Source organism: Bufo bufo, chromosome 6 (genome assembly GCF_905171765.1).
Source record: "Bufo bufo chromosome 6, aBufBuf1.1, whole genome shotgun sequence".
Classification (NCBI taxonomy): domain Eukaryota; kingdom Metazoa; phylum Chordata; class Amphibia; order Anura; family Bufonidae; genus Bufo; species Bufo bufo.
The window spans coordinates 432,482,646-432,503,430 of NC_053394.1; the positions used below are offsets into that span (position 1 = coordinate 432,482,646).

The 20,785-nt window shown below is 50.1% G+C and overlaps 2 protein-coding genes across 4 annotated transcripts in view; both read right to left on the reverse strand.

The window, feature by feature from the left end:
- The window catches only part of SPAG9 (sperm associated antigen 9), a 32,812-nt gene extending 20,403 nt beyond the window's left edge, over positions 1-12,409 (reverse strand). For 2 of the 3 annotated variants that reach the window (XM_040434843.1, XM_040434841.1), the window contains exon 1: positions 11,896-12,408. In XM_040434843.1, the coding sequence (XP_040290777.1) occupies positions 11,896-12,204 (309 nt within the window). In that variant the 5' untranslated portion in view covers positions 12,205-12,408. Of the gene's footprint in view, positions 1-11,895 lie in introns of all 3 variants that reach the window. The other variant, XM_040434842.1, reaches the window with a different exon arrangement.
- A 2,309-nt stretch (positions 12,410-14,718) lies between these two features.
- Positions 14,719-20,785, reverse strand: part of LOC121005825 (E3 ubiquitin/ISG15 ligase TRIM25-like) — a 35,171-nt gene continuing 29,104 nt past the window's right edge. The window contains exons 2-3 of the mRNA XM_040438587.1: positions 14,953-20,777; positions 14,719-14,884 (exon numbers count right to left, since the gene is read on the reverse strand). Coding sequence (XP_040294521.1) covers positions 19,163-20,777 — 1,615 coding nt within the window. The 3' untranslated portion in view covers positions 14,719-14,884; positions 14,953-19,162. The remainder of the gene's footprint in view (positions 14,885-14,952; positions 20,778-20,785) is intronic.

The following is a 20,785-nucleotide window of genomic DNA, read 5'->3' on the forward strand; positions in this document are numbered from 1 at the left end:
CACATGTACACCAGGGGGCGCACTGCTCCTTATATACCATCCTGGTGGAGACTCACGGCACAAACCCTTCTTGGTTAACCCCTTCATCCCAACAGGGTCATTACTGGTCACTGTCAGCTTCCATCAAATGGTTAAACAATCTCAGCCGGCGATTAGACACACCACTGCAGGAAAGCCACCCGACAACCTCCCCGGCCACCATTACAGCTCCCTTAGGAGTTTTTCAGCCATGTTTCCCTGACAAGTCCAGCCTAGCAGCGATGGAGGGAGGCAGTGGGGGAATGGATAATGGCCGCCATACTGGTTGTCACCCAGCTTTCCCATCTCTACGGGGCAGATCAGATGACATCGTCTCTCCTGATCGTCTCTCCTCGTGTCGGGACTAGACCATCACAAGACGCAGACCTCCTGACCATCACATCGTACCGCGGTCACATGACCCATCAGATGAATTTTATGTAACACACAAAGAAAAAAGAAAAAAAAAACATGCAAAAAAATAAAATACGTAAAAATGTCTGTGATCAGGCAGGAAGTTCAGGCGGACGCCCTGCAATGTGATGCAATATTAATACCGGAGAATCGCCATCAGACCCTACACGCCCCCTACAGCCGGCTCCAGGCTACCAGACTGGTGAATGCAGCTCTGGAGGTGAATGGAGCTATGCCGCAATGTGTTATGTAAAATGCGATGGTCCCAGAAAATTCCCTGAATGCCGCGGGGTCACTGCTGACAATAAACCTGCGATGACCCCTCTAGAAAGCGCCAGACCAGCAATCCCGGGGCCCGAGCTGATCCATCCCCTTTGTGACATGAACTGACTGAGCCGTCCGCGCCCCATACCCTCGCTGTCACTTTAAGGGCTCGTCCCTCTGTTTTCTCTGCGGCCGCCGCCATTAACCCCCTGCGCGGTCATTACAAGAAAAGAAGCCATTGTGACCGTCTGACTAAACCGCGAGGACCTGGCGGCGAGGAAGCGAGGCCGACGGAGCTCAGACAGGTGCAGGTGAGGGGTTGGGGGGGGGGGGGGGGGGAGAAGATTACTGCACGCCCGTAGAGCCGTTATAGTTGTCAAGGGGAAGAAAAAGCCGAAAAAATAATTAAACAAAAACAAAGTAACAAAAAACTGAGAAATGTTGCAAATAGTGTAAAAAATAAAATAAAAAAGTTACTTTTTTTAATGGTATTTTTTTAAGCTCTCTGCCGATGATGTCACTTTAAAGTGGGGGGGGGGGGAATTTCATAATAATAAATCTCAGCCGGGGAAGAGGAAGCGACTCACACGTCACCGCTTCACAGTCTGCAAAACGGGACAAGAACCCGCAGGACTGATAGGGGCTCGTTCACACAGCTGGATTTTGGCTTTTTTTCCGGCGTCCTATAGCGACGCCTACTCCCCGGATCGCGCTGTAATAGCACAAAGCGCGTCGCACACAATGTTTTAGATTCCGCTGCAGACTTTATAGTTATTGTACTATTAGTCACTCAGCCGGGGGAGGGGCCTGGATTTTACCGGTACGCATCTGACTGTGTTCACACTTGGCAGATTACCCATTGCGGTTTTGGTGCAGGGTCCGGGGCTTGTGTTACATGTGGATTTTGTTATGGATTTGATCACGGCAAAAAAAGAGAATCCACAGACTTTCCCCGTTCCGATTATCGGATCAGATCCGCCACGTGGAAGCAGTCTAAGGGCATGTTCACACCTCAGCAGATCTCCATCGCCTGCGAGTAGAGAACGCGAGACCCGCGGCCAGAGCGACAATGGGACGTCCTGGTGCGGATTCGTGGCATCAGCAGCAATCGCAACGTCTGCACACAAGATCGAAACCCATCAAGTGAACGCAGCCTTAGGGAGCGGAAGCCGAGCATCAACACCGCGATTCCTTTTCTTCCGAGACGCAAAGTCCACGTGCAAAGAAAATGCGCGGTGTGAACGGCGCCTGTGGTGAGTCTGTGGGGTTTACGTGGATTTCAGCTCAGACCAACGTTAAAAAAGAAAAGGAGTGTGAACATGCCCTCAGCCCGGGAACACACAAAGTTTTTCGAGCCGAAACCTCCAGTGAATTCATTGTGTGCTCCAGAGCATCCATCCCATAAACTGACTGGGAGACGAGACACTGTGGAGGCACCAAGGGCCACATGCCTCACCGCCGCAGGGGCCGCAGTTTCCGGGGGGGAGTTGAGGATCTCCATGGTGGGAAATGGAGGGGATTCTGAAATATTCAGCTGCTGGGCCCCACGAGGAAGACCCTGCTGATAGCACTCGCGGACCCTGCTGATAGCACTCGCGGCGCCCCACCCAGGACTACTACCCCAGCCGGACACAGAACGTGTCTGCCATCATGGTTCTATCACAGACATTTTGTTATTTCCAATGCATCGGACATAAAAGAAATGAAACAACTTTGCAAATAACCTTGGACACAGGCGCACCCACCGTTTGAGGTTCACAGCTCCTCTGCAATCCTATGCCTGCTCTTCTACTGTCTGTAGTTCAATGAGAAGACTAAAGATCGGAGTCACATGTGGCTGCTGCAGCGGTCTGTAACCACGGAGACATCGCTCTGCAGAGGAGCTGCATACAGAAAGCAGCAGGAGCTTTTTATTTAGGATCCTTTGCAAAGCTGAACATGAAGCTTGGAGGAGCGGGTGGACAGATCCCACCACCCAGGGGAGGTCCAACCGTAGAAGATCTGGAGAAGCAGAAAGTCGTGGAGAGATCCTACCACACAGGGGAGGTCCAGACGTAGAAGATCTGGAGAAGCGGAAAGTCGTGGAGAGATCCCACCACACAGGGGAGGTCAACCCATAGAAGATCTGGAGAAGCGGAGCGTCATGGAGAGATCCCACCACACAGGGGAGGTCCAACCGTAGAAGATCTGGAGAAGCAGAGCATCGTGGAGAGATCCTACCACACAGGGGAGGTCCACTCGTAGAAGATCTTGAGAAGCGGAAAGTCGTGGAGAGATCCCACCACACAGGGGAGGTCCACCCGTAAAACATCTGGAGAAGTGTCGTGAAGAGATCCTACCACACAGGGGAGGTCCACCCTTAGAAGATCTGGAGAAGCAGAGCGTCATGGAGAGATCTCACCACACAGGGGAGGTCCACCCGTAGAAGATCTGGAGAAGCAGAGCGTCGTGGAGAGATCCCACCACACAGGGGAGGTCCACCCGTAGAAGATCTGGAGAAGCAGAGCGTCGTGGAGAGATCCCACCACACAGGGGAGGTCCACCCGTAGAAGCGGAGAGCCTTCAGCAGGTGACAGATTATATGTGGAGAGATCCAACCACACAAGGGGGAACGTATTTAGACAAGCACACGACCAAGGCCATAATGATCAGTCCAAGTGACCAGAGGGACAACCAATGTCCCCCATGCCCTGGGATGAGCGGCCAGAGGATCTGCTGAGCTCTCCAAGACGCCTGGAGCGACTTACCTACAACAGGGAAGGCCGACTGTACGGAACGCAGGCAGCCAGGAATGCAAAGCATCAGCGAGGAAAGGGTTAACTCCAGGACCTCCCGGAGGAGCAATGCTGAGAAGTCATGAGACAGATGGTTGTCAGGCTGACACTTGGGACAGATGTTGTGTCAGAGCGTAACAGGCCACATTATTACACATCACAGCAACACCCGAGGCGACCCTGCACTTCCATGACTCCAGAGATCATGTGTAAGGGGCCGACACACCACAGGGGGGCGCTCACCTCCACGTTACATAGAGAATTAATGTACAGACAGGATAAGGCCTCTTTCACACTTGCGTTGTCCGGATCCGGCGTGTACTCCATTTGCCGGAGGTGCCCGCCGGATCCGTAACACCGCAAGTGAACTGAAAGCATTTGAAGACGGATCCGTCTTCAAAATGCGTTCAGTGTTACTATGGCAGCCAGGACGCTATTAAAGTCCTGGTTGCCATAGTAGGAGCGGGGAGCGGGGGAGCGGTATACTTACAGTCCGTGCGGCTCCCGGGGCGCTCCAGAATGACGTCAGAGCGCCCCATGCGCATGGATGACGTGATCCATGCGATCACGTCATCCATGCGCTTGGGGCGCCCTGACGTCACTCTGAAGCGCCCCGGGAGCCGCACGGACGGTAAGTATACTGCTCCCCCGCTCCCCGCTACACTTTACCATGGCAAACAGGACTTTAGCGTCCCGGGAGCCATGGTAACCATTCAGAAAAAGCTAAACGTCGGATCCGGTAATGCGCCGAAACGACGTTTAGCTTAAGCCTTTCAATGGGCATTAATTCCGGATCCGGCCTTGCGGCAAGTGTTCAGGATTTTTGGCCGGAGCAAAAAGCGCAGCATGCTGCGGTATGTTCTCCGGCCAAAAAACGTTCCGGTCCGGAACTGAAGACATCCTGATGCATCCTGAACGGATTTCTCTCCATTCAGAATGCATTAGGATAAAACTGATCAGGATTCTTCCGGCATAGAGCCCTGACGAAGGAACTCTATGCCGGAAGAAAAGAACGCAAGTGTGAAAGAGCCCTAAGTAATGTATGTACACAGTGACTGCACCAACAGAATAGAGAGTGCAGCTCTGGAGTATAATACAGGATGTAACCCAGGATCAGTACAGGATAAGTAATGTATGTACACAGTGACTGCACCAACAGAATAGAGAGTGCAGCTCTGGAGTATAATACAGGATGTAACCCAGGATCAGTACAGGATAAGTAATGTATGTACACAGTGACTGCACCAACAGAATAGAGAGTGCAGCTCTGGAGTATAATACAGGATGTAACCCAGGATCAGTACAGGATAAGTAATGTATGTACACAGTGACTGCACCAACAGAATAGAGAGTGCAGCTCTGGAGTATAATACAGGATGTAGCTCAGGATCAGTACAGGATAAGTAATGTATGTACACAGTGACTGCACCAACAGAATAGAGAGTGCAGCTCTGGAGTATAATGCAGGATGTAACCCAGGATCAGTACAGGATAAGTAATGTATGTACACAGTGACTGCACCAACAGAATAGAGAGTGCAGCTCTGGAGTATAATACAGGATGTAACTCAGGATCAGTACAGGATAAGTAATGTATGTGCACAGTGACTGCACCAGCAGAATAGTGAGTGCAGCTCTGGAGTATAATGCAGGATGTAACCCAGGATCAGTACAGGATAAGTAATGTATGTACACAGTGACCGCACCAGCAGAATAGTGAGTGCAGCTCTGCAGTATAATACAGGATGTAACTCAGGATCAGTACAGGATAAGTAATGTAATGTACACAGTGACTGCACCAGCAGAATAGTGAGTGCAGCTCTAGAGTATAATACAGGATGTAACTCAGGATCAGTACAGGATAAGTAATGTATGTACACAGTGACTGCACCAACAGAATAGAGAGTGCAGCTCTGGAGTATAATGCAGGATGTAACCCAGGATCAGTACAGGATAAGTAATGTATGTACACAGTGACTGCACCAACAGAATAGAGAGTGCAGCTCTGGAGTATAATACAGGATGTAACCCAGGATCAGTACAGGATAAGTAATGTATGTACACAGTGACTGCACCAACAGAATAGAGAGTGCAGCTCTGGAGTATAATACAGGATGTAACCCAGGATCAGTACAGGATAAGTAATGTATGTACACAGTGACTGCACCAACAGAATAGAGAGTGCAGCTCTGGAGTATAATACAGGATGTAACCCAGGATCAGTACAGGATAAGTAATGTATGTACACAGTGACTGCACCAACAGAATAGAGAGTGCAGCTCTGGAGTATAATACAGGATGTAACCCAGGATCAGTACAGGATAAGTAATGTATGTACACAGTGACTGCACCAACAGAATAGAGAGTGCAGCTCTGGAGTATAATACAGGATGTAGCTCAGGATCAGTACAGGATAAGTAATGTATGTACACAGTGACTGCACCAACAGAATAGAGAGTGCAGCTCTGGAGTATAATGCAGGATGTAACCCAGGATCAGTACAGGATAAGTAATGTATGTACACAGTGACTGCACCAACAGAATAGTGAGTGCAGCTCTGGAGTATAATACAGGATGTAACTCAGGATCAGTACAGGATAAAAGTAATGTATGTACACAGTGACTGCACCAACAGAATAGAGAGTGCAGCTCTGGAATATAATACAGGATGTAACTCAGGATCAGTACAGGATAAGTAATGTATGTACACAGTGACTGCACCAGCAGAATAGTGAGTGCAGCTCTGGAGAATAATACAGGATGTAACTCAGGATCAGTACAGGGAGTGCAGAATTATTAGGCAAATGAGTATTTTGACCACATCATCCTCTTTATGCATGTTGTCTTACTCCAAGCTGTATAGGCTCGAAAGCCTACTACCAATTAAGCATATTAGGTGATGTGCATCTCTGTAATGAGAAGGGGTGTGGTCTAATGACATCAACACCCTATATCAGGTGTGCATAATTATTAGGCAACTTCCTTTCCTTTGGCAAAAAGGGGTCAAAAGAAGGACTTGACAGGCTCAGAAAAGTCAAAAATAGTGAGATATCTTGCAGAGGGATGCAGCACTCTTAAAATTGCAAAGCTTCTGAAGCGTGATCATCGAACAATCAAGCGTTTCATTCAAAATAGTCAACAGGGTCGCAAGAAGCGTGTGGAAAAACCAAGGCGCAAAATAACTGCCCATGAACTGAGAAAAGTCAAGCGTGCAGCTGCCAAGATGCCACTTGCCACCAGTTTGGCCATATTTCAGAGCTGCAACATCACTGGAGTGCCCAAAAGCACAAGGTGTGCAATACTCAGAGACATGGCCAAGGTAAGAAAGGCTGAAAGACGACCACCACTGAACAAGACACACAAGCTGAAACGTCAAGACTGGGCCAAGAAATATCTCAAGACTGATTTTTCTAAGGTTTTATGGACTGATGAAATGAGAGTGAGTCTTGATGGGCCAGATGGATGGGCCCGTGGCTGGATTGGTAAAGGGCAGAGAGCTCCAGTCCGACTCAGACGCCAGCAAGGTGGAGGTGGAGTACTGGTTTGGGCTGGTATCATCAAAGATGAGCTTGTGGGGCCTTTTCGGGTTGAGGATGGAGTCAAGCTCAACTCCCAGTCCTACTGCCAGTTTCTGGAAGACACCTTCTTCAAGCAGTGGTACAGGAAGAAGTCTGCATCCTTCAAGAAAAACATGATTTTCATGCAGGACAATGCTCCATCACACGCGTCCAAGTACTCCACAGCGTGGCTGGCAAGAAAGGGTATAAAAGAAGAAAATCTAATGACATGGCCTCCTTGTTCACCTGATCTGAACCCCATTGAGAACCTGTGGTCCATCATCAAATGTGAGATTTACAAGGAGGGAAAACAGTACACCTCTCTGAACAGTGTCTGGGAGGCTGTGGTTGCTGCTGCACGCAATGTTGATGGTGAACAGATCAAAACACTGACAGAATCCATGGATGGCAGGCTTTTGAGTGTCCTTGCAAAGAAAGGTGGCTATATTGGTCACTGATTTGTTTTTGTTTTGTTTTTGAATGTCAGAAATGTATATTTGTGAATGTTGAGATGTTATATTGGTTTCACTGGTAAAAATAAATAATTGAAATGGGTATATATTTGTTTTTTGTTAAGTTGCCTAATAATTATGCACAGTAATAGTCACCTGCACACACAGATATCCCCCTAAAATAGCTAAAACTAAAAACAAACTAAAAACTACTTCCAAAAATATTCAGCTTTGATATTAATGAGTTTTTTGGGTTCATTGAGAACATGGTTGTTGTTCAAAAATAAAATTAATCCTCAAAAATACAACTTGCCTAATAATTCTGCACTCCCTGTATGTACACAGTGACTGCACCAGCAGAATAGTGAGTGCAGCTCTGGAGTATAATACAGGATGTAACTCAGGATCAGTACAGGATAAGTAATGTATGTACACAGTGACTGCACCAGCAGAATAGTGAGTGCAGCTCTGGGGTATAATACAGGATGTAACTCAGGATCAGTACAGGATATGTAATGTATGTACACAGTGACTGCACCAGCAGAATAGTGAGTGCAGCTCTGGGGTATAATACAGGATGTAACTCAGGATCAGTACAGGATAAGTAATGTATGTACACAGTGACTGCACCAGCAGAATAGTGAGTGCAGCTCTGGGGTATAATACAGGATGTAACTCAGGATCAGTACAGGATAAGTAATGTATGTACACAGTGACTGCACCAGCAGAATAGTGAGTGCAGCTCTGGAGTATAATACAGGATAAGTAATGTATGTACACAGTGACTGCACCAGCAGAATAGTGAGTGCAGCTCTGGAGTATAATACAGGATGTAACTCAGGATCAGTACAGGATAAGTAATGTAATGTACACAGTGACTGCACCAGCAGAATAGTGAGTGCAGCTCTGGAGTATAATACAGGATGTAACTCAGGATCAGTACAGGATAAGTAATGTATATGCACAGTGACTGCACCAGCAGAATAGTGAGTGCAGCTCTGGAGTATAATACAGGATGTACAGAGAACATGGCCACAGGCTGGTTCTGTGACCTAAACAGAATGCAGCAACTTGAGCAGAACTCTGACAGACGTGAATGTGCAGAGCTGTACATCTTCTGTGGTTGTTTTTGTACAATATATTGACATAAAGGGGAATTCCGGAGAACATTATCCTAGAAATCATAGTGGGGACGTTGTTTTTGAGCTTCTCTCCCTTTATAACTGCCTGATAATCTGGCATCAAGTGCTCACTGGTACGGAAATGTCCCATGTTGTCATCTTCCCTTCATACCAGTTCCTATTTACATGGGACTTCTCCCCCCTCCACTACATGCGGCTCTCCCAGTCCTGAGCCACATGAGGGCAGACAGATCACGTGCGGGGCCCATACACGGCCAGGAGCCGGAGAAGTAGGGTGAGGCGTCTGGGTGGGGTCAGGGTGACGGCCACCGCTCTATAAATACGCGTCTGGTCAGCGGCGGTCACATGACTCACACAACAACGGCGAGGAGCGTAATAACCCTGGGATATAATCGCACAGTAAGAGGAAATTACAGCTCACTTAAAGGGCCGGCGTCCTGACTAATGCAAAGTTCTCAGACACTTCGAGTAGCTGCTTGCTGTCATTGAGTGGGAACACTCTTGTTTACATCCATCAGCTGAATGTCCTCACAGACCTAATTCTTCTCACAGCTGAGGGTTTGTTACAACAGTATCCAGTCCAGACAATCCCCAGGGTTGTGCTGCCGATGCATGTACCACACAGAGCATTGTCTACACTGGACATGACTGTACCGAACCCTCAGCTGTGAGACAGCAGGCAGACATCTTCTAAATGGTGAGGCGCTGGCGGACACTGAGGTCTATCGCTCTCCGTTATCAGCCCCGGCTCTGAGGCACGCGAGGTGCGGACCCTGGAATGTGGAGAGCTTTGGGATTTCCTTAGGAAGTCCTTCGGTGGGATGGTGGGGGTTGTGTTTCCTGCAGAGACTCTTCAATATCAAGCCTGCTCCAGTAAATCCCCCCATACAGCCCGATACCTGCAGAGCGCCCCCATGTGACACCAAAAAGAAAAAAAAATTCTGACATTCCAGTGACTAACAGCCATTGTTCTGCCCCACAGCAGCACAGAGGACATTGCTCACTGAGGGGGAGTCACCAAGAGAGAAACATCCACACACCCAGGACAAGCGTGTGACATCCTGACCCTGGAAAGAAGTACTGAGGACCACCCAAACGTCCCCGGAGGGACCACTACAATTCAAGGTTCAGCACCGGACCTCAGCCGCCATCTGAGCAACAGGGAGGAGCTACAGAGTAGTCACCGACCAACTGCACCTGCTGTTGCTAAGCAACATACTGTATATCACCTGTGCTAGAAACGCATGTGTCAGGCCCCCCCCCGCTCAAACATTGGTTATTTGGGGGTACACACAGTAATGACCAATGGTGGAGAATTGGGGGACAAGCTATAAGGGTGAAGTGTGGGGGCGTCAGGTCTTGGGAACATTGACAAGTTGTGGGATGCAAAATGGGTGCGACGGGCTGACATAGGGTGGAGGGTGACAGAGGGTGACAGGCAGACATAGGGTGGAGGGTGACGGGCTCTGGACATGCGCCATGGAGTAACAGTCTTGGGGTGATGGGCTCTGCAGATAGATGGTGACAGACTTGGGTGCAGTGTGGAAGCTCTTGAGGAGCAGCAGGTGACTGACTGGAGGGGTGCAGCAGTATCAGGGGTGACAGGTTCTGGGGACATTTGGGGTGACAGTCTTGAGGTGCCGCAGTACTGGGGGAGACAGGCTCTTTTTGGGGGTGAGTCTGGGGGGTTACAGACTTGGGGTGTCGCAGTTGAGGGTGAGTCTAGAAGGGGGTGACAGTCTCAGGGTGCATCAGTACTGGGGGGGGTGGTTACAGACTAGGAGTGCAGCAGGTTTGAGGGTGCCTTTCTCTCTGGGGGCAACAGGTTGGGGAAGGTCCGGGGGATGACGACGAAGGTCTGGGGGGGGGGGGGGGTGCAGCAGTCGGGGGACGAAGGTCTGGGGGGGGTGCAGCAGTCGGGGGACGAAGGTCGGGGTGGGTGCAGCAGTCGGGGGACGAAGGTCTGGGGGGGGGTGCAGCAGTCGGGGGACGAAGGTCTGGGGGGGGGTGCAGCAGTCGGGGGACGAAGGTCTGGGGGGGGGTGCAGCAGTCGGGGGACGAAGGTCTGGGGGGGGGTGCAGCAGTCGGGGGACGAAGGTCTGGGGGGGGGTGCAGCAGTCGGGGGACGAAGGTCTGGGGGGGGTGCAGCAGTCGGGGGACGAAGGTCTGGGGGGGGGTGCAGCAGTCGGGGGGCGGAGGTCTGGGGGGGGTGCAGCAGTCGGGGGACGAAGGTCTGGGGGGGTGCAGCAGTCGGGGGACGAAGGTCTGGGGGGGTGCAGCAGTCGGGGGACGAAGGTCTGGGGGGGGTGCAGCAGTCGGGGGACGAAGGTCTGGGGGGGGTGCAGCAGTCGGGGGACGAAGGTCTGGGGGGGTGCAGCAGTCGGGGGACGAAGGTCTGGGGGGGTGCAGCAGTCGGGGGACGAAGGGCTGGGGGGGGGCAGCAGTCGGGGGACGAAGGTCTGGGGTGGGTGCAGCAGTCGGGGGACAAAGGTCTGGGGGGGGTGCAGCAGTCGGGGGACGAAGGTCTGGGGGGGGTGCAGCAGTCGGGGGACGAAGGTCTGGGGGGATGCAGCAGTCGGGGGACGAAGGTCTGGGGGGATGCAGCAGTCGGGGGACGAAGGTCTGGGGGGATGCAGCAGTCGGGGGACGAAGGTCTGGGGGGGTGCAGCAGTCGGGGGACGAAGGTCTGGGGGGGTGCAGCAGTCGGGGGACGAAGGCCTGGGGGGGTGCAGCAGTCGGGGGACGGAGGTCTGGGGGGGTGCAGCAGTCGGGGGACGAAGGTCTGGGGGGGTGCAGCAGTCGGGGGACGAAGGTCTGGGGGGATGCAGCAGTCGGGGGACGAAGGTCTGGGGGGGGGGTGCAGCAGTCGGGGGACGAAGGTCTGGGGGGGTGCAGCAGTCGGGGGACGAAGGGCTGGGGGGGTGCAGCAGTCGGGGGACGAAGGTCTGGGGGGGTGCAGCAGTCGGGGGACGAAGGTCTGGGGGGGTGCAGCAGTCGGGGGACGAAGGTCTGGGGGGGTGCAGCAGTCGGGGGACGAAGGTCTGGGGGGGGGGGGGTGCAGCAGTTGGGGGACGAAGATCTGGGGGGGGGGTGCAGCAGTTGGGGGACGAAGGTCTGGAGGGGGGGTGCAGCAGTTGGGGGACGAAGGTCGGAGGGGGGTGCAGCAGTTGGGGGACGAAGGTCTGGGGGGGTGCAGCAGTTGGGGGGTAGGTCAGTCGGGGGGTGGGAGGAGGTCAGTCTGGGGGCCAGTCTGGGGACAGCCCGGGGCCCCTCACCTCCTCGGCGTGCTTCCTCAGCGCCTTCTCCCGCTCGTACTGGGTGAGCAGCTGCTCGTTGTCCTCCCGCAGCAGCTCCAGCTCCACCTCATGCTCCTGGTTCTCGGCGCACACGGCTTCCAGGTTCTCCAGCACGGCCACCACCAGCGGCATCAGCTGCTTCACCGCGTCCTCCTCATAGCGGCCGATCAGCCGCTCCAGCTCCCGGTAGATAGAGGCGGCCAGGCCGGACACCCGATCCGACATGACGGCCCCGGCCGTGCCGCCCGCCTCCTCCTGGTACACCAGGCCGCCCTCCTCCAGCTCCATGGCCGCGGCCTGACTGCTGCCCGGGCCCCGGAGCCGACACCGCCGCTACTGGGACACAGACCTGACGTAAGCGCTGGGCGGAGCCCGTAGTGGGACCGCCCCTTCTCCAGCGGCACCTCACATGGCCACGCCCCCTTCTAATCCTTCCCAGAGTCGTAATATATTTCCTTCCTCACACATGGACATCTGCATCTCCTTCCTGCGCTGTCCTCCCACGTAACCATCTCCACCCTGGACTGGGCCTTCCCTCTCCTGGACTGGTCCTTCCCCCCTCTTGGACAGGTCCTTCCCTCTCCTCGACAGGTCCTTCCCTCTCCTGGACTGGTCCTCCCCCTTCTGGGCTGGTCCTTCCCCTCTCCTGGACTGGTCCTTCCCCTCTCCTGGACTGGTCCTTCCTCCTCTTGGACTGGTCCTTCCCCTCTCCTGGACTGGTCCTTCCCCTCTCCTGGACAGGTCCTTCCTCCTCTTGGACTGGTCCTTCCCCCTCTTGGACTGGTCCTTCCTCTCCTGGACTGGTCCTTCCTCCTCTTGGACTGGTCCTTCCCCCTCTCCTGGACTGGTCCTTCCTCCTCTTGGACTGGTCCTTCCTCCTCTTGGACTGGTCCTTCCTCTCCTGGACTGGTCCTTCCCCTCTCCTGGACTGGTCCTTCCTCCTCTTGGACTGGTCCTTCCCCTCTCCTGGACTGGTCCTTCCCCCCTCCTGGACTGGTCCCTCCTCCTCTTGGACTGGTCCTTCCCCCTCCTCATTCATGGACATCTCCATCTCCTAATTGTCTTCTCGTCCATAGATGACTGTTTCTGCATTTCCCTGTCACCCCTCCTTCTGAAGTTGTTCTCCTCCAGAACATATCCTGCTTCCATAGTAGGCAGATTGCCGCCTTCCTCCTGGTCTTCTCCGTCTCTCCCATGGTCCTCCCTTCCCCTCCCTACCTACATGTTTATCTCCTGCTCTCCGCTGCCTCTTTTCTTATAGCCACCACCCCTTTCTCCTCCCCATTCCTTATACATCCAGGTCTTCTCCTCCTTCCTCCCTCCTTCCACTTACCCAGTGACCACCTCCAGAACCTCCTCCGTCATAGAGGCTCTTCCTTCTGCCAGATCTTAGGAGAATCTTTATAAAGCCTGCTGACTCTCCCCGCTCCCCACCCGCCAGCGTCTGCTGTTATAGGGAAAGCTAGAACCAACTCCTGAGAAGTTTACCCTGAAGGCCATGTTATCTCCATTGACGTAACTTGCTGGTCCTTTCAGCTGCTGTTCCATCTCAGTGTCAGGCAGGGGCATGTGACAAAGTCTCGTGGTCCTCATGTCCCACCATCTTCTTTTAAAGACTGTTGGGTTGATTCCTTAGTCTTGGAGACTAGATCCCTGCTCAGGGAGATGAGACCAACATGGGTGGTGTAGTTTGTTGAATAGCATTGAGTTGCTTTATGGGATGCTGCATCATTGATCCAGGCCAACTTCACCATAATGTCCTATGTAGGACAACCTAGAAGAGGAGACCAGTTATCTCAGACAGATTACAGCATGGCAGAGGCTGCAGCGGGAAATTACTATGCTGCCCAGCATGACTAATCAAAACAAGGATACCAATAAAGTTGCATGAAGGTGGCAGCTCCTGACTAATAGAAACGAGCACACAAATAAAGTTTCATGAAGGTGTCAGTTTCAGATTAATGCAATCAAGGAAATGAATAAGGTTGCATAAAGGTCTCAGCTCCAGACTAATAGTGACCAGGACTCTAATAATGATGGCATCTCCTGAGTAATGAAAAAAGGAAACAAATAAAGTTGCATGAAGGTGGCAGAAACAAGGAACCTTAATAAGTTGATGATGACAGCTCCTGGCTAATAGAAACAAGGACATTAATAATGTTGCATGAAGGTGGCAGTTCCTGACTAATGGAAACAAGGATATTAATAATGTTGCATGATGGTGGCAAGTTCATGACTAATGAAAGAAAAGAAACTAATAAAGTTGCATGAAGGCGGCAGGTCATTTTAAAGAGAGGAATGTGGACCTCAGACACAGCCTGGTAAACTATCCCTTAAAGGGCTCCCCTACAGCAAAAAGGGGACCGAAAATTCCCATGATGAGCCCAGGGCGGGTGGCTGTATTTCATGTGTCTGGAGCCACCTGCTCAGGGTACACATTAAAACAATATGTTATGACGCTACAGAACGTTATCACGTGTAGCCCACAGAGAAGAGAGGTGAAATCGTCCTGGAAGATTTAGGGATTTCTCCATGATTCCAGGGACTACGGCTGGACAACCTTCTCTGCTTGTTCCTTCCATGGATCAGAAGAGCTCCCTGATGCCATAGCCGAGCGATTTCCATCACTTATAACAGTCCAAAAGACCCCTTTTAAAAATGGTCAGAGCAATGTATGCTGTGACCAGCGTCTGCCAGCAGCACAGAGTGTTTCAGGAGATGTTTTTACAGCAATGCTTTGGTGTCATATTTAGTGTCAACTTTTCACAAATAAAATGCAGGAAAAGACGAGACAGGGTACAATTTATATCATGAGTTTAATCACACGATCATTTCTACGAGACTTCACCATATACAAAAAGCTCAGCAGCAAAATTTGACAAACAAGCTGGTGACCAGGAGACCATGTTCTCTCAGAAGGTGCACAGATGACTGGGAGACCATGTTCTCTCAGAAAGTGCACAGATGACTGGGAGACCATGTTCTCTCAGAAAGTGCACAGATGACTGGGAGACCATGTTCTCTCAGAAAGTGCACAGATGACCGGGAGACCACGTTATCTCAGAAAGTGCACAAGCTAAATACCAGGAGACCATGTTATCTCAGAAAGAGCACAAGGTGATTACCAGGAGACCATGTTCTCTCAGAAAGTGCACAGATGACCGGGAGACCATGTTCTCTCAGAAAGTGCACAGATGACCAGGAGACCATGTTCTCTCAGAAAGTGCACAGATGACCGGGAGACCACGTTATCTCAGAAAGTGCACAAGATAATGACCAGGAGACCATGTTCTCTCAGAACGTGCACAGATGACCGGGAGACCATGTTCTCTCAGAAAGTGCACAGATGACCGGGAGACCATGTTCTCTCAGAAAGTGCACAGATGACTGGGAGACCACGTTATCTCAGAAAGTGCACAAGCTAAATACCAGGAGACCATGTTATCTCAGAAAGAGCACAAAGTGATTACCAGGAGACCATGTTCTCTCATAAAGTGCACAAGATGATGACCAGGAGACCATGTTCTCTCAGAAAGTGCACAAGCTAAATACCAGGAGACCATGTTCTCTCAGAAAGTGCACAAGGTGATTACCAGGAGACCATGTTCTCTCAGAAAGTGCACAGATGACCGGGAGATAACGTTTTCTCAGAAAGTGCACACGATGAGGACCAGGAGACCATGTTATCTCAGGAAGTGCACAAAGTGATTACCAGGAGACCATGTTCTCTCAGAAAGTGCACAAGATGATGACCAGGAGACCATGTTCTCTCAGAAAGTGCACAAGCTAAATACCAGGAGACCATGTTCTCTCAGAAAGTGCACAAGGTGATTACCAGGAGACCATGTTCTCTCAGAAAGTGCACAGATGACCGGGAGATAACGTTTTCTCAGAAAGTGCACACGATGAGGACCAGGAGACCATGTTATCTCAGAAAGAGCACAAAGTGATTACCAGGAGACCATGTTCTCTCAGAAAGTGCACAAGATGATGACCAGGAGACCATGTTCTCTCAGAAAGTGCACAAGCTAAATACCAGGAGACCATGTTCTCTCAGAAAGTGCACAAGGTAATTACCAGGAGACCATGGTCTCTCAGAAAGTGCACAGATGACCGGGAGATAACGTTTTCTCAGAAAGTGCACACAATGAGGACCAGGAGACCATGTTATCTCAGAAAGTGCACAAGATGATGACCAGGAGACCATGTTCTCTCAGAAAGTTCACAAAATGATGACCAGGAGACCATGTTCTCTCAGAAAGTGCACAAGCTGATTACCAGGAGACCATGTTCTCTCAGAAAGTGCACAGAAGACCGGGAGACCATGTTCTCTCAGAAAGTGCACAGATGACCGGGAGACCACATTTTCTCAGAAAGTGCTCAAGATGATGACCAGGAGACCATGTGTTATTTCAGAAAGTGCATAAGCTAAATACCAGGAGACCATGTTATCTCAGAAAGTGCACAAGGTGATTACCAGGAGACCATGTTCTCTCAGAAAGTGCACAGATGACCAGGAGACCACATTTTCTCAGAAAGTGCAAAAGATGATGACCAGGAGACCATGTTATTTCAGAAAGTGCACAAGCTAAATACCAGGAGACCATGTTATCTCAGAAAGAGCACAAGGTGATTACCAGGAGACCATGTTCTCTCGGAAAGTGCACAAGTTGATGACCAGGAGACCATGTTCTCTCAGAAAGTGCACAAGATGATGACCAGGAGACCATGTTCTCTCAGAAAGTGCACAAGATGATGACCAGGAGACCATGTTCTCTCAGAAAGTGCACAAGATGATGACCAGGAGACCATGTTCTCTCAGAAAGTGCACAAGCTGATTACCACCGGAGCATGTTCTCTCACAAAGTTCACAAGATGATGACTGGGAGACCATGTTTTCTCAGGAAGTACAGAAACTGATGACTGGGAGACAATGTTCTAAGAAAGTACTCAAGCTGATGACCGGGAGACCATGGTCCCTCAGAAGGTGGAAGTCTCCCCTTACACTAAAACCTGCCTGGTTCTTATAATTCAGTAGTCCCATTGGGTGTAATGTCTAAAATTGGTGACCATGGCTGATTTCTTATACAAACAGCAGCTCCTCCAGTTCAACAGAGCAGAGCTGCAATTCCAGACACAACCCATGGACAGGCGTGGCGCTGTTTGTTCCAGAATTTTATTTTTTTCAGTCCTGGAAATCCTTATAACACGGCACAGTGAAGGTATAGTTAACGTCCACTAGACTGAAGTGAATGGTGATAAATAAAATATATAAAGATGAAGGCGTAGAAGCCAGATGTGCAGCCAAAATGTTATTAAAAGTCAGTGATATCCCCAGTCTATGCAATATACAGGAGGGGGGGGGGTTGAGAGCTGAAGAGCACAACGCACAATACAGCGGGAGGAACTGGAATTATACAGAAGTGTGTCTAATATGTCTACTGGAGGCGCAAGCAGAAATCATGGAGGACTGGAGGGTGGATACAGCTGAAGATCCCTATACACATTAGATTATCGTCATCAGAAGGTATCAATTTTGTTGGGGCCCACCCGCTATCTTATGTGTATGGGGATCTCCATGCAGATCGAGTGTATTGCATTTTAGTGCTTTTTGTTCTACTGGGACAGGGATGGCCAACCTGATGCTCTCCAGCTGTTGCAAAACTACAACTCCCAGCATGCCCAGACTGCCTACAGCAGGGCATGGTGGGAGTTGAAGTTTTACAACAGCTGGAGAGCTGCAGGTTGGCCATGCCTGTCCTGGGAGATAAAGCCGCCCCAGGAGAGTCGGACAGCGACTTTCTGCTCTCTTGCCATTGAAAACACGTATGTGCATCAGCCAAGCATGCATATGTATGAGGGGGGTCAGACAATATAGCTTTCGGCTAATAGTATGGGCAACTTAAAGCGGTGATCCATTCGAATTTTTTAAAACTCACCTATCCGCTGCCATTACTATTGTTAACAGTGCCCGATCGACACTGTGCTCCACTTCCTGAATGGCATTGGCTGAATGGCATTCACATCCATTTCCTGCCATATCGGGACCAGAGCAGAAAGTGGAGCACTGCAGGGACCATGTCAGAACAACAGTAGTGGAAGATGGAAAAGGTGAGCATAACCATCTGCAGCTGAATGAATGAGAATGATCGACTGGTAAGTCAATTAGAATATTCTGCACCAGCAACCAAGCTCAGTCACTGGTGTCTTCAAAGCCTCACAACTGACCCTCAGCTATCTGGTGGTGGCTCCAAGTGATGGAACCGATCCATACTTCCCCTCCTATATCAATGTAGAAGGTCACATTGGCCAGCTGCTATTCTATCTGGTGGCAGCATCAGATTATGAAACCAATCCATCTTTCACCTCCTATACCGATGTAGAAGGCCACATTGGCCAGTTGCTACTCTATCTAGTGATGGCTTCAATCCATCTTCTCCTATATTGATGCAGGTGGCCATATTGGCTTGTGCTAGGCTATCTGGTGGTGGCTCCAAGTGATGAAACTAATCCATCCTTCCTCTCCTATGACAGTGTAGGAGGCCATATTGGCCAGCTGCTATTCTACCTAGTGGTGACTCCAAATAATGGAACCAATCCATCCTCTCCTTAATTGATGTAGGAGGCCATATTAGCCAGGCGATATGCTATCTGGTGGTGGTTCCAAATTATGGAACTAATCCATCCTTCCTCTCCTATAGCATTCTAGGAGGCCATATTTGCTAGACGCAAGGCTATCTGGTGGTGGCTCCAAGTGATGGAAACAATCCATCCTTCTTTCCTATATTGATGTAGGAGGCCATACTGGCAAGGTGCTTTGCTATCTGGTGGTGGCTCCAAGTAATTGACCTAATCAATCCTTCATCTCCTATATGAAAGCAGGAGGTCATATTGGTCGGGTACTATTCTATCTGGTGGTGGCTCTGAGTGATGGAACCAATCCATCCTCTCCTATATCGATGTAAGGAGGCCATATTAACCAGGCACTATGCTCCAAATAATGAAACCAATCCATCCTTCCTCTCCTATATCAATGTAGGAGGCCATATTGGCCAGGAGCTATGATATCTGTTGATAAAACTAATCTACCGTCTTCTAGGTCAACACAAGAGGCCTTATTTGGCAAATATTCAACTTCTCTTATGTTTTGCCTTAGTTTTCATAAATAACTATACATAATTTTCAGAAATCTCACACTTGACATATATAGGATATACAGGACCATATGGAGCCACCAGTAAATACTCTAGCTCTTAACTCTTACCCAGTCACCCCAAACATAAAACACAGCATGGAGGGGTTCAGTGAAGATAGCAGAGAAGGTGTGCAGGTGTCGAATGGGTCCTTGTAACTCGTAAAAGGATAACTGTCCAGCCTCATAATCCAGATATATCCTGAAACTCTGGGAGGAGACGTAGTGAGATATCTGGCTGACGTCGCTGGAATGTATGGCCGAATACTCATTATTAAATTTACATAAACCCCAGGACTTGTTGTTGTTTCCAATATAGGACTGGACGCCTTTCCTGTCTATACTGGGGTAACACACCCCGATCATCCAGTCTCCTGACTCGCTGGTCTCCACCTCCCAGTAATGTCGCCCTGAGGAAAAGTTCCGGGTGCTTAATACCTGACAATACTGAAATCTCTCTGGGGTTTCGAGACGACATTGATTTAGATCTGACCAGGACACACTTTTCAGATCTCCTGACACCATGACATAATTACCAGCCGTGTTTAGATCTAGTAAAATATCCAGAGACTCGGACACATAAATCCCTCTCTTCACACCCGTCATAATGTCAGCCAATCCAGCATGTAAGGCCGCTGAAATTAGACATTCATCTAGATCTCCTGCCTCGTGGACCTTCTTATCTTCTCTCTCTCTGTCTTCATCATCTCCTTCCTGACGGTCATAAAAGTCATCTCTTAAGGACCCTTTTCCTTGTAATACAGTGACGGGATCGCTCATGTGACACAGCTCTTCAACGTCAAACATCTTTCTGGACAGCTCGTCCTTCTTTACCTCCAGCTGCAGGATCAGGTTAGAGACTGTGTGTGACACCTGTTCTTCCCAGTTGGAGATTTCACTGAGGACTCTTTTCTCCAGAAGATCCAGCTGTTCTCGAATTTCCCTAAACAGGACATTGACCTGCTTTGTCACCCCAGCTGCTTTTTCTTGCACATCTGTCCTTCGTTTTTGCAAGTTCTTGACTCGTTTCTCTGTTTTCTTCTTCTTTGTGGTCAGCTTTTCCAAAACATGTATTAGTTTGTCTCTCTTCTTTTCAAAAGCGGCATTGATGGGCTCCACATAGTGTCCTTTATGTTCTCCAAAAGCAATGCAGGATACGCAGATGCAAACAGCGTCCTTGGAACAGTAGTATTCAAGGATCTTCTTGTGTGTGGAACATTTCCTCTTTCCAAAAGAAGTGGTGGGTTCCGATAAGAGGTGTTCAGGGGATTTGCTGTGGACCTTCAGATGACTGTCACATAGAGAAGCTTCACACAGTAGGCAGGATTTAATAGCAGGTACTGGAGAATGAATGCAATAAGTGCAGAATATCCCTGATGCCTCATGGTCTTCATGGCACGTGGATGAACATTCTGCTGTGTGGCACAGAGTCATGTTCTTCTGCAACACTGGCCTCTGGTGAAACCTCTTCCTGCATTCAGGACAGGTGTAAACTCCAGATTCCTGCTGAGTGTCCAGCTCACGATCAATGCACCCCTGGCAGAAGCTGTGCCCACACCTCAGGATGACGGGATCCGTGTAGATGTTCAGGCAGATGGAGCAGTTCTGGCCGTACTTGAAGTCAGCAGATGCCATAATCACAATCAGGAAGTGACTCTTGATCTGGTAAATTCAGTT